The sequence below is a fragment of the Cavia porcellus genome, unplaced genomic scaffold, assembly GCF_034190915.1.
Source record: "Cavia porcellus strain 051 isolate PalLab524CR breed Dunkin Hartley unplaced genomic scaffold, mCavPor4.1 scaffold_3, whole genome shotgun sequence".
Classification (NCBI taxonomy): Eukaryota; Metazoa; Chordata; class Mammalia; order Rodentia; family Caviidae; genus Cavia; species Cavia porcellus.
In genome coordinates, this window is record NW_026947486.1 from 40,066,907 (window position 1) to 40,081,395 (window position 14,489).

At 31.5% G+C, this 14,489-nt stretch overlaps 1 protein-coding gene across 2 annotated transcripts in view; it reads right to left on the reverse strand.

The window, feature by feature from the left end:
- Window positions 1-14,489, reverse strand: part of Chic1 (cysteine rich hydrophobic domain 1) — a 77,592-nt gene that overhangs the window by 48,815 nt on the left and 14,288 nt on the right. For both annotated transcript variants that reach the window (XM_013153755.3, XM_003470983.5), the window contains exon 3: window positions 10,448-10,603. In XM_013153755.3, coding sequence (XP_013009209.1) covers window positions 10,448-10,603 — 156 coding nt within the window. The remainder of the gene's footprint in view (window positions 1-10,447; window positions 10,604-14,489) is intronic.

Genomic DNA, 14,489 nt, shown 5'->3' on the forward strand with positions numbered 1-14,489 from the left:
TCCAGGAAGATAAATTAATTCCAAGTAGAATAAACTCAAAAGTAAGCCATGGAAGTTCAGAACAGCAACACAATGTGAGTTTTCCATGGATGGCATGACAGAATTGGGATGTGACAGCATAGAAAAGCTAAAGGCTCAAATACCCAAGATGCAATAAGAATTGAAAGAACCAGGACAATTTAAGGATTTTTACCAGTTTATGTTTAATTTTGCAAAGTATCCAGGACAAAAAGGATTATATCTAGAAATGGTCATTTCTTGCTGGAACTCAGTGTTTAATGAAAAATTTAAATTCTTAGATTTATGGAATAAATTTTTCTTGGAACATCATAAACAATCGATACCAAAAGATACTTGGAAACTTCTTTTAGATTTCAGCATAATGATTGAAGATATGTCTAATTATGATGCAGAAGGAGCAAGGCCTGTTCTTATTGATGGTTTTGTGGAATTTGCACACCCTCAAATTGCTGGGACAAAAAGTACAGCACTGTAGCACTAAAGGAACCTTCCACAATGTACATACTCTGTAAAATAAATGCAATGGAAAATTAGGCAGTCTATTTCTGCTGACTGGATTGAACTGAAGGATCAATCCTCACTATTCAGACTGAGGGCTAAGATAAAATTTTAAGAATACATTTTGGACTATAACATATTTCATTCTTCTAATGGTGGTTTGGGCTTGTCTTCTAGTTTCAGCCACTCTAAACCTTTGTAATTCCAACATTGGGGATTGCATCTTAATATCTGTGGCTCATCCTAGTTTATTCTCCTACAAGTCTTAGAAGCTTTGTGGTGATTATTTTGAGGTTTCAATTCTTGCATAAAGCATAATGCTGTATTCATCAGAAAACAGTTTGGTCTATGAGTTAAACATAATGAAAATCACAAACAATTTTTAAAAACTTGTTAAATATATGCTTTGGGCTAGTTGCAAAGACTATGCTGATAGCACATCCAATGAGAGTGATTTATTTAAGTGTGTGGGATCTGGAGTGGTATTTTGGTTTCGGAGGATTTTTTTTTCCTAGCAAATCACATGTATTGTTGAATAAACAGAGTATCTGACGACAGAAATTTCAGAAAAACCATTGTGAAAAAAATTTTAGAATAACTTGGTGCCTACATGAAAAATATATTGTGGACAGAGCTCCAGAGTTCCGGCCATGGAGGGATTCAGGCAGCTTATTCACCCGCCCTCTTGGTAAGCGTCTGCAACGCGGGCCAGGAGGAGAGCAGAGCTCCAGAGTTCGGGCCATGGAGGGACTCAGGCAGCTTATTCACCTGCCCTCTTGATAAGCACCTGCAGCTTTGGCCTGGAGGAGAACCAATACCTGAGCCAACTCCCACAAAAGCTGAAAATCAAGCACCCTTCTCCCACCCTGCCCCCTCCCCGCTTACCTACTAGGGATAGATATTTCAACATCTCTTGGGAGGATGACCATATGCAGTATAGCAAATATGGGGGATTTTCTTCTATCTTCTGTTTGAAGGCATAGGTTGTTTTCACTTTTTGTTATATTTCTTTTGCTCTACTCAGTATTCTCAATTGGTTTTACAATGTTCTATTTTGTAGAGAGAAAAAAGTTTTTTTTCTCTGAATGTATGTACTATTTCTACCTATTTTCTGTTTTGTTTAATCTTTCTTTAAATAAAAAAAAGCCTAAAAAAAGAAAAATATATTGTGTTTTAGACTCTCAATTTCAAAAAGGTTCCACAGAATCTGTCTGCACTTACCTTATCTATGTTTACATGTAATGGTCCTACAGGAAGCTTTTATTCAGCAAATAATCTGCATAATGTTAGATTCCACTGTTTTCTACATTATGCACTACATAATTGGTTTCATTATGCTTTTAAAATGCTTAAATGCCTATCAAAAGTGAAACTAATTTGTTTTGAATATTTTGAATTGTTATACAATACAATATCCTACATGTACACATGAGGGCTTATTATTTTTTTCCTTTTTGGTCATGGCACTACAGAACACAAATGAAATTCTCCTGATTTATAAGAGAATAGTATAAATTAAATTTTATAAATGTTTGTGATGAGCCATGAAATTCAAGCTGTGTAATACAGGTACTGGTCTTTCAGACAAGTAGTCTATTTTTGATGACTTCTTGTTTTGTTGAAATTACTTTAACTGCTAATCATTGTGGTTGCCAAATATTTACTTCAGGAGCAAATATTTTAAAAGATAGGCATATACTTGAAACATACCAATCTGGATTCTATTTTTGTAAATTATTTAATATCTTTACTGTTTTTGTTTCACTTGTGTTAGTACTGTTTCCACATCAAAACAGAGTGCTACCTTATACGAATACCTCTCCTTTTTTTGGTTACAATACCCATTACCAACTTTCCTGCCTAAACTGCTCGTTTTTGTTTACTGACTGTCATGTGAAGAAGGGTTAATTGCTTTCTTAAACATTTTTGTAAGGCAGGTTAAAAAATGTTGAATTTCAAGTTTTGGATGACGATGATCTTTACTAGGAACAGATTTTGCTTAGTATATCCAGGTACTCTTTAAGGCCTAGTATTGATATTAATAAAGGAATGTACTTTAGAATAGCAGTACATTTTACACACAAACAGAAGTGATGTCATGAAACAACGACTTATTAAAATTGCTTATTTACGTAATTTTGAAATTGATGAGTTATTTTATTGATAACCTAGTCATAAGTTTTAAAGAATTTACCAAAAGAAAAATTGAAAAATTTCTATTCAAGTTACTGAAATTCTTTATTAAAAGGAAAAAAGGGGGAAGAATCCTTCTGTTTTCAGTATTTCATATTTAATTTTCGTAAATATGAAAAGAGATGTCAATTATGAAAAACTTTTAAAAGACACAAATACATGTACTTTTATTTCCTGTCTTAAAGAGATTGAGTTACAATACCATTTTCAGATTATTTCAAGTGTGCTGTGTTTTCAACTGAGATTCCATTTTTTCCTCCAATATAAATTGATTTCATAAAAATCTGATATTGGTTGTGCCTAGTGCCTTAGGTTTTACAGACTTTTCTTTTAAATGCAAGCCCTTTCTAACACAATAGTGTTTGTCATCAGTTTGGTACTAACCACTTGTAATTACTGTGCAATTATAAACAAAAGTACATAAAGCTTTGAATATAATTATGTAGCATAAAAGTTAAGGTTGTTCATTATGATGTCATCCTAGAATTAAACAAAGATATTACTAGGGCTGAAAAGAGGAAAACAGAGTAATCCATACCAAGAAGTATAATTAAACTACTGAAAGCACAAAAAAAAGAAATTTTGAAAGAGAAAAGCAACTTTCTACAAGTGAGCCTCAATAAGCTTAACTGCTAATTTAGTATTAGAAACCATAAAGGTCAAAAACAGTGGGAATAATATATTTATAAGTTTTAAAAGAAAAAATTTCAACCGAGAATGTTGGACCTAGCTAAGTTATACTTTGAAGAAAAGAAACAATTAAGAAATTTTCAGACAAACAAGTGCTGAAGGAGTTTATTGCTATCAGAACTGCATAAGCAATTCTAAATGGAGTCCACCAAGCTAAAATGAAGACACTAGGCAATACTTGAATCATAGGATCAAGTACGTAGTATAGGTAAAAATGCATAGTAAATGTATTTTAAAAACAAGTATTATACTTTTGGTGTGGAACTTTTCTTCCAACACAATTAAAAAGACAATGCATGAAACAAAAATTAAGAATCTATGTTAATGGGCACATGGTATGTAACATGTAGATGGTGATAAAAACAACAAAGGTACAGGTTAGGTACAGGTAGAGAAATACACAGAAATAGAGTTTGTATACTACTGAAGCAAAAGTGGCATCAATTCCACATAGTGTGTTATAAGGTTAAGATGTTAATTTTAACAACTGGGGAAACAAAAATACACAAAAAGGAAAATATACTAGAAAAATCAATTAAACAAAATAAGGAGATAATGTACAAATTCAAGAACAATAAAGATAGTATGGCGTATGTCTAACAAATAGCAAAACAAGAGAAACAAATATTTTCCTATGTGTTACGGGCAGAATTACATCCTCTCAAAATTCATGTTTAAGTCACAATTGCCAGTACTTAAGAGTGGTACTGTATTTGGAGATAGAGTATTTAAGGAAGCAATCAAATTAAAATGCAGTCTTTTGAGTATGACTTAATCAAATAACTGATATTACTATAAGAAGAGATACAGACAAAGATACATCGAACACATGAAGAGAAAGAATAGGGCCATTTACAGGCCAAAAGGCTCAAATAAAAAATCTTCTTGATCATAAGACTTTCAGCTTTTAGAAATGTAAGAAAATAAAACTCTGCTGTTTCAGCCACTCATCTGTGGCACTTTGTTACAGAAGCATAAGCAAATTAATACCTTATCAGTGAATCACCTTAAATGTAGATACAATTAAAGTTTTAATAAAAAAGTAAAGATTGAAAAATGAATTTAAACATACGATCCATATATACGTATATACATATATATACATTATATATATATATATATATATATATATATTCTACATGAAAATCAATTTAGAAACACAAATTAAGTCAAAAGACAAAAAGCAGAAAAACTCATCCCAAGTATACATTAATCAAAAATGAGCTCTGGTAGCTATATTAAACAAAACATACTTTAAGTAAACACATACACATGCATGAAGGCCATATACATATGTCTTACTCTTCTCAGGCTGTTATAACAAAACTTATTTATTTGTCTCAGATGTAAATGCTGAGATATCTGAAATTAAGGTGCCAGCATGATTTGGTGCTGGTTAGAGACCTCTTACTGGATTATAGACAGTTGCCTTCTTACTGTATCTTAGTATGGTAAGAAGAGATAGAATTATTGATAGAGGTGGAGAGATGGAAAGCAGCAAAAGAAAGGAAGCAAAGAAATTAAGGAGAGTTCTGTAGTTTCTCCTAAGTGTACTAATCTCATCATAACAACCCTTCCCTGATGAGTTTCTCTAGGCCTAATTACTCCCAAAGAGTCCCATCTCAAATAATGTCATATTAGGGTTAGGGATACAATATAATGAATTTTGTGGGCACATATACATTCAGTTCATAATAGTAAGCATTGATAAAGAATAATTCATCAAGAAGATATAATAATTATAAAATATGTAGAACAAAAATTATGAAATTTGAAGGGATAATTCATTCTACAATAAGACACTAAAATACCCTATTTACAATAACATATAAAACAGTTACACAGAAGATCAATAAAGAAATTTAAAATTTGAACAGTATTATCAACCGATTAGAACTAACATACCAACAATAAAATACAAATTCTTCTGAAGTATACAAGGAAAATTCCTCAGACAGGCCATAGTTCATAAAACAAACCTCAATAAATTTAAAAAACTTATAACCATACAAAGTATCTTCATCAATAAGAATGAAACTAGAAAACAATAAAATAAAAAATTCACAAATATGGAATTTAAAGACCACATTCTGAAACAACTAATGGACTAATGTACAACTCACAAAGGAAGTCAGAAAATAATTAATGAAAACCAAAGCACAACATACCAAGATTTATAGAATTTAATTAAAGCAGAAATAAAAAGGGTCTCAAATCAATAACCAAGTTTTATACCTCAAGGAATTAGAAAGAAAGAATAAATCAGACTTAGAGACAACAGAAGAAAGAACAAAATAAAAGAGTAAAGATAAAGAATAAAAAAATCTAAACAAAATCTAATGTTGGTTCTTTCAAAAGACTTACAAATTTGAAAAACCTTAAGCTACATGGATTAAGGAAAAAAAAGACTCAAATTACTAAAATCAGAAATGAAAGTGGTAACATTACTGTCAATCTTACAGAGATAAATATGACTTTAAGAAAATAGTAAGATAAATGATAGATTATTGGACAACCTATATAAAATGGACAATTTTCTAGTAGAAATAGAAAATCTGAATAATCCTGTAACAAGTAGAGATAGAATAAGTGGTCAAAAACCCACCAAAAGAAGATTCCAGGAGGATGGCTTCACTAAAACATTCTCCTAAATATTTAAGAAATAATGCCAATGCTTCTTAAATTGGATAAGAGGAAGGAATATTTTTTATCACTTCCTGAGTGTAAGGGAAATGAGGAGTGACTACTTATCAGGCATGGAGTTTTCATTCAGGATGATAAAAAGTTCTGGAACTACTGTATTGATAGCTGCATAATACTATCCCTGTACTTAATGGCACTGTATTACACACTTGAAAATGGTTAAAGAGGCAAAATATATATTGTCTTTTTTTCACAATAATAACTATTTTTCCAAGCTTCAAAAGCTAGCCATGAAAGAATAAACAGTGTATGGAAATAACATATAAAATGATCAAAACAGAAAGTAAAATAGCGTTGGTTAGGATTGGGAGGACTGGGTATGAAAATGGGGACTGACTAGAAGTGAACATAAGGTTTTCTCTTTAGGATAATGAAAACATTTTAAAATTAGGTTGTAGTGATAGTTACACAATCACTATTTATAAGTATACTAAAATTTAATTGTCCTCAATATATATAAATGTCATTGCAAGTAAAGTATTTCTCAAAATGCTTTTAAAAAACTAGACAAATGACACTCAACTGATGAAGGTAAGTATCGGAACTAGCTGAATATCAAACACTGCATCTTAGAGCAGACAAAATCTTACATGCAGTGTACCTATTAGCTAGTAAAACTGACAAAAACACAAAGTGAACTTATCATACTTTAGTATTTATGTCATAAACATTTTCTTTGCTATAGTCAAATGACAGAAATTCAACATAAACATTAAAAAGTTCAAAGGCAGTAAAGAAAAGATATGCCATGACCAAATTAATACTCTGTGCACCAGCTTTATGCATATTGTTACGCCTAACAGCACAGAATGTATTCTGTGGAAGGCATAAATAAAAGATATCAATAGAGGTTATAGATAATTTGCTTAACTCTTAGCAGAAGTATTTGTCTCGGGGCTGGGGATTTAGCTCAGTGGCATAAGCTCCTGCCTTGCAAGCAGGCAGTCATGAGTTCAATCCCTGGTACCGATAAAAAATGAAAAAGACAAAAAAAAAAAAAAAGAAAAGAAAAAAGAAGTATTTGTCTCTACGGCAAAAATGGATTGTCTCTTCCATAAAACATACGATATGAATGAGGCTTTTCTATCATTCACTTTTCCTTGTTTTTATGATTAGATACAAAAACCTGGACTCAACAGTGAATTACAAGCTGCATCTACTAAAACATCACATTCAAGTTGTAAGGTGGAGGGTAGTCCCTTCTTTTTGAACATCTCTCCCAATTTATCAAGTATTAAAGAAAAATAAGGAAAGTTTAGAGCTAGAGAGTGGCATAAGCACATGCCTAGTAAGCACAAGTCCTGAGTTTGATTACTGATATAAAAAAAAGAAGAAGAAGGAAAGGTTAAAAGTACTGTAATTCAGTTTTAAAGGTGGTGGCATCACTAGGCCTTCAGCCCAATTTTTAAATTTACCATGATGTCACAGTCGTTTCAGTGATATATGTAAGAACAGGTCAATGAAAACCTTCATTTCATATATCATGCTGTCACACAATTCTCATCAGAGCCAAAATTTATTACAGGGAGTTGAAGGTATCTTTATCTTAATTCTTTTCTGTATTAATATATTTGCTATTGCAAGTGTCCAGAAGTTACAAGGAGTTAAAAATAGCTCATAAGGCAGACTATTCACATAAAAAGTTTTTTTTTGGAAAGATTTTGTAATCACTGGCCCAAAAAGCAAGTTGGTGACACAAGACAAAAGAATCAAATTATTTCATATTATTTCTATATTATTTTATGAATAAACAGACATGACTTCCATAAAGCTAGAAACTCAACCAGAGATGGCCAGAGCAGAATGGCAAATCATAACCTATTTTTGCAAATAACATTATTTTATGAGAACACAGCAATGTTCAATCATTTAGGTAAAGTTTATGACTGTTTACATGCTATAATGGCAGTTAAATAGATGAAACACAGTCCTTTGCACCATAAAGCTTAAAATACTTACTACGCGGTTCTTTATGAAAAAAAAAATTCCAACCACTATTAAAGAACTGAAACCCAGTGCTGTTTATCATACCACATATTCAAATATTTCCTGTCTCAGGAAGAGTATTTGACATCAGAATTACAATGGCAAGAGAATGATAGTGTTAGAAACAAAGACCAAATCAAGACAAAATGGAGATTTTTTTTTTGTGCCATTTGTTATGTATCCCTCGGAAAGTAATTCTCTGCACCTCAGTTTCCATATCTACACAGCACGGAATGTAGATTACATGAATATAAATTATCTTTTCAATTAAACTATGTTGGTCCACACTACGTATTTACACATTAGGAAGCAGTAGTGAAGGTATAAAAATTTTTAAATTGTACTTTGTTTTTATTTTTTCTTGTAAATAAAAAAGCAGTGAGTTATCTTAAATGTCATTATCATCACAACTATCTTATAAGAAGTATTATTTTGATTTTATAAGTGAGGAAATGGGATTCAGAAAGGACAGTATTTATATAAGATTACCAGCATTTGCTTAATATTTTACAATGTGTAGTGTAGTGTAGTGTTGACAGAACACATGCAAAATCAGGGGCTATGAACTATAATGCCTATAGATAATGTAGATGCTAGACAGTTTTGTGGTAAACCAGAAACTATATGTCCTGTTTAAAAGGAATAGGCCACCATTCAGCTAGAACTATTTGCAAACAGATAGGGAAATGCAACCAGTATTGTCAAATCTTCAGATTTCATGAGGCTGGATATTACAATTTTTATTTTAAATGCGCCAATGTTTCTTTTCTTTTTGTAGTGTTTTTTTTTTTTTTTTTTTTTTGTGGCTGAGGGTAGACCCTACAATGCAGGACTTAGTGCATGCTAGGCAAAAGCTCTCCAACTAATCTATATTGCTAGCCCCAATATTCCAATTTTTAAATGAGAACAACTGATTAAAATGAGTAGGATGCATTTGGTTCGTGACATGATGGTTTACAAATCTCTATTGAACTTTTTATTGAAATATTAGTGAATTAGAATAAACTGATACTTCAAGTTCAGTGTGAACTCTCCTTATTCAATTTTAATATTTTTTATTAGTACCTGTTGGAGTATGTAACAATTATAATCCTCATGAGGAGGTGGTACATGTATATAACATATCTCAATTCTTCTTAATCTATTAAAGTAATGAACAGCAAGGAAAGATCACAGCATTGGTATTATCTCATTTTTCATCTACTAGTAGAAGTGCTCACAGCAAAATCAACTGCTAAAAAAATACTGTTTCTCTCTATTTCAAACCCACTGGTAGAAATAGTAACAAATGGACAAAGCATGCACAGGTCAAAGAAATATGACAGGTCTTGGGTAATAATAAAACCAAAGATCTCTTTTATGAAGTAATTGAATACAACTACAATTAATTCACATTGAAGCTTTTAAAATAAAGGGGATAGGTAAGAGTTATTGGTCACAGGTTTTACAAGTCAGATATGACAATTAAGAAAATTAAAAGAAACTTGAAAGCTGGTTAAAAATACTGTATTCTCTGACAAATTAAGCTGTGCTTACTGCTAGTTTGCATTTTTCCTTTTAAAAAGTCACAGTATTGGCAATAGTTTATTACTATATTTGTCTTTTTGAAGTAGACATAAAGTTAAGTAAGAGAAAAATGGACAGAAAACAATTAGTGTTTCCTGAAATATTTTTCACCTTAATAAAGTAATTATTATTCTTCTATGAGGTGCCATAATTTTGAATCTGATTTAGTGCGCTAAATATTTAAAAGTTTGATGAAAAACATTAATATGGTACTGGGGAAAGAACTTCATATAAAATGAATTTATTATCTATGTTGGGCTCAATCACATATTTTAAAGGTATGTTCCTAAGAGGGAAAACATTCCGAAGACAAAAATGAAATTTTAAAGAACACAAGATTAAGGCAGTAGTCTTAAAATTCATGATATGACCAGTAACACTGTTAGAATATTTTTGTAACATGTTCAAGACTAAGAACTTTGTAGGTTTTTCCCTCTTGAGGCTTTCTTCAGACAAGATGCTTTGCCATACATGCACAGCTTAGAAATATTTAAGTCATAGTCTTAGGCTTTGACCAAAGAATAAGTAGTTCACTTGTATTTGTATTTATTTAAGCACTCTAATGGCAATGCATTTATTTAAAATGATAGGAACTCATACTAAATGGTAAAAGTATTGATAAAGGTTATACAGAAGACAATCTCTCTGCCTCTTTTATCTTTAAAATAAACTACTATAGAAACTATTATAGGAATAAAACAAAAGCATATAAAGTAAGCTGAAATAATTCTGAGTACACAGATAAATAGTAGCTCTTATTATCATTATATAATAAAATGGTCATACTCACTCTTTTGTTGAGACAAATAACAGGCCACAGGCTGCAGCCCAGTGTGCAACAGCAGCAGAGACATCCACACAGCAGCCATTTACCATTGACTGGGAGAGCCTTTCTCAAGCACGCATTCACGCGGCCAATGCTGGTCTTAAATTCTTCTGGGGCCACCTACAACAAGGGCACCATCTTTAACAGTCTGTGGGTGGCTCCTCATTATTTATTTCTAAACCTAAGGAAAATGTCTTGTTACAAATCCTTCAAAGAATTTCAAATGTCTACTTCCTCTCCTTCCCACCCATAAGTACATATCACACTCTTGAAAAACACTGGAAAATAAAAGAATACAATTTCATATTCACAGATCGTAGCCTGATGTTCAATAACAGTCTTCTGAAATGACCAACAATAAAATGACAGCAATAAAAGTAATGGTTAAGGATACCAATTAAATAGTTTTTTTACCAAATATTGTCATTAAGTCAATACTGTTTATGGTCCTCAGGCAAGTCTAATTTGAGTAACAGTTAAAAGCATAAGGCAATAAAAACTCAAATACAACAGACAAAATGGAATTAAAATTAGATCTTGGCAATATCCCTGGACTACTTTTTTTTTCGGTACTGGGGATCAAATTCACAACCATGGGCTTGCAAGGCAGGCGCTTAAGCCAATGAGCTAAATCCCCAGGCCCCTGGACTACTTTTTCAAAGGCAACTCTTAAAACTTTTCTCCAAGGAAAAGTTGCTACATAAATTTTAACACTTGTCACTGTTTGCAGGGAAATGTCACATTAACAAAAGACAATGCCTAGCAATTATATTTAATACAACCTGCTAATACTCAGCATAAAACAAGGTTTTGAAAGTTGACATATGCAAATTGAATATTTACAAATTACAAGTTAAAATACACAAATTTAATTTCTAGTTACTTGCTCCATTCTTGGAAGTGGCTGCTTGTGACTCACTGTAAACAAAGGCAAAGTAAGTTCAAATACATCATAACTAGATTTACACCCAAAATTCTGCTTGAAGGTTATACAATTCAAAGACATACTAAAAATAGTTTGCTTTCAGTGAAATCACATTTCTGGATCAGAAATCTGATTCTCCTTTACTTAGAAAGTGGTCAGATTTTTAAATTTATAGGAAAGATTTTTTAGCACCAGACTGTGAAAGGATAAATCACAAAATTATACAGAAAAGTAAACCACTATAAAATAAAAACCCAATTGGTATGTCAGATATCAGTAAATAAATAAAAAAATTGTGCTGGAAGAATCAATTTGTTACATTTTCAACCTTTAGTAGAGATGCCTTAGAATCAATACCTCAAAATGCATACCAATTAGCTGATGGTGTAAGATATATGATCACAAACTTCAACACTATCATGATTATAATATTAAGTATATAAACTTTATTAGAACTATTTGTGCTACCCAATAAGGTTAACTGCTAATAAATACAAAATCCAATAAATCTGATTTTCTTCCTGATGGTCAACAGTTGTGAACTACAAAGATTAAAATGTAGTTTCGACTGGACAAGTAAAACAGTTCCTTTCATCATCTAGATTTTCAGCAATGACCATCACTGTGTACAAATAATTCCAATTAAATGATAAAATTTCTGGGGAAATATGAAAATATAGTCAGAGAACCATTCTTTATCATTGAAAACAGAAAACACTAACAAGCTAAATACACTAGAAAATAAAGAGATCTTGATTCAAGTTCTTCTTGGTTAAGAAAAATCCCGGGGAAAATCATTTACTTTTTCTGAGTTTCAATTTTTGCATCAATAAAATGGAATAAAAGCTTTTGTTTCATATATTCACTGGGAATGAAAATTACAACCTAGAAAGAATTTCATGAAAAGAATACTTTGAAAAAGGGAATTTATAAATTATATTTCTGAGTAGACTTGGAGAAAAGAAAAGCTCACTTTTGTATGGATTTGTATCTGACGCAATGAATTTGATAATATAATTACTGCTCTACAGCTTTTCTGTGTATTTTATTATAAACCAAAGGATAATATGCTACATTTGAATGTAGATTCAATGTTCTTCAGTTATTCAGAGAAGATGTTCCTTTTCTTTTCCTTTCTCTTTCCTTTATTTCTCCTATTTTTGGGGAGGCTGCAGAGAATTGAACTTAGGATCCTGTGTATGTTAAGCACACATTCTATCGTAGCATTGACCTACAATGCCAACTTTTTCAACTCTTTATAAAAACAAGTTACTAAGCAAATATCTTAAGATTCATCTCTCTGAAAAAGCAATATTCAACTTCTTTATTCCCAGGAAACCAAGTAGAAGTTAAAATAAAGAAAAATGTGTGTATAAATTTAGCTCTATTTGTAATCTAATATTATATCCAGAATAAATACATTTTTAAAAATATTGCAAGGTATGATATAAATTCATGAAAATCATAAAATTATTACCTATGCCCATTAAGAAATTAAAGGACTTGCAACTAGAATTTAAAGTTTTATTTAAAAGTGAAAACAAACTACAGATGAAAAAAAGTAAAAGTAAAGAGAGTATAAATGCAGAAATGAGTCACTCTGAAAGAAAAAAAGTGTATGTTTACATAGAAAACCAAACTCTAGACCAGGCATGGTGGCACACACCAGTAGTCCCAGTACTTGGGAGGCTGAGGCAGGAACATACTGCAAGTTTGAGGCCAGCCTGGGCCACGTAGTGAGTTCAAGGCCAGCCTAAACTACTTAGCCAGACAAACAAAACAAAAACAAAGCAAAGCAAACTAGTTTAACTAGGAAAGAACAGTGTTAAAAATGTGAGGCAGACTAAAGCTAGGAAGAAAAAAAGGAAAGAAAAACTGTCCTTTTATTTAAAACATTGAGTGAAATACATTATATGCCAAAGTATATAGAATTCGTTATATGTCAAAGAAAATAATTAAAATGTAGCAATTTTCCTTCTTTCTCACCAACATTTCCACTTACAATAGTCTCAGTCTATACTCTTACCATGGACAAATAAAGTTAAAATACTGAAGTTACTAAAAATGAGAATTTAAATTTTTGAAGACATAAGATAAATATATTGAAAACCTTTTACTAGAATGACAAAAACAATCAGGTATGCATTTTGACTTTAAAAGGAAATCAGAATTGTCTTTGACCAAAACCTGTATTTGAACCACAAAAGTCACAAAATATAGTTGTAGGAAATGAGAATTAGTTAACTCTCAATTTTAAATGATATGAAAGAAATGTTCAATGAACTGTGTAGAATTAGAATTAAACAACATTTTACTCATTTACTTCCATATAATTGAGTAATGTAACCAGCTGGAAGCCACTTACTTCCTAGCTGACTAGTAGGTTTTATTTTATTTTTATTTTTCGCCTTTTTTTCTTTTTTCTGGTACTGGGGATCGAACCCACAACCGCCTGCTTGCAAGGCTGGTGCTTATGCCACTGAGCTAAATCCCCAGCCTTGACTAGTAGGTTTTAAAGAAACATTTCATTCCTTTTATTCTCTTGGAAATAAAAAAAGAAAACTACATCATAAAAGTGGAGAAAAAGGTCTTAATACTTTGTAACAGGGTGAAGGAGATTCTGCAAACAGCAGAAAATCTAAGCAAAATCCAGCAGGGCTGATTTCCTCCTTTAGTTGTGAGGAATACAGCTCAATCAACCACTTGTCATAAACTGGATCACAACAGTAAAGGTCAAATTTTATGGATTATGATTCCCAACACTACACACTAATCTTCCCATAATATCATACTATTTGGTTGTTTAAAATTAAGGGCCAGAAGCTTTATTTCTTTTCCAAAGTTCTATGCTTCTTTCATTTTCCAATTAACAGAAGTTGTGTGTACATATCTCCTTGATACACCCTACCATGACAGGTGAATCTATCTTTAATGACACAGTGAAAACAATCTTTTCTGAACTTAATGAAAATTTTTTTGCATTATGAATATTAATACAAAAGAAGCATAAAAGTAAATATTGAGCCACAGAGCTTGGCAAAAAGGTTTTTAAGTTTTCAGAATTCAATGAGGAATTTTGCT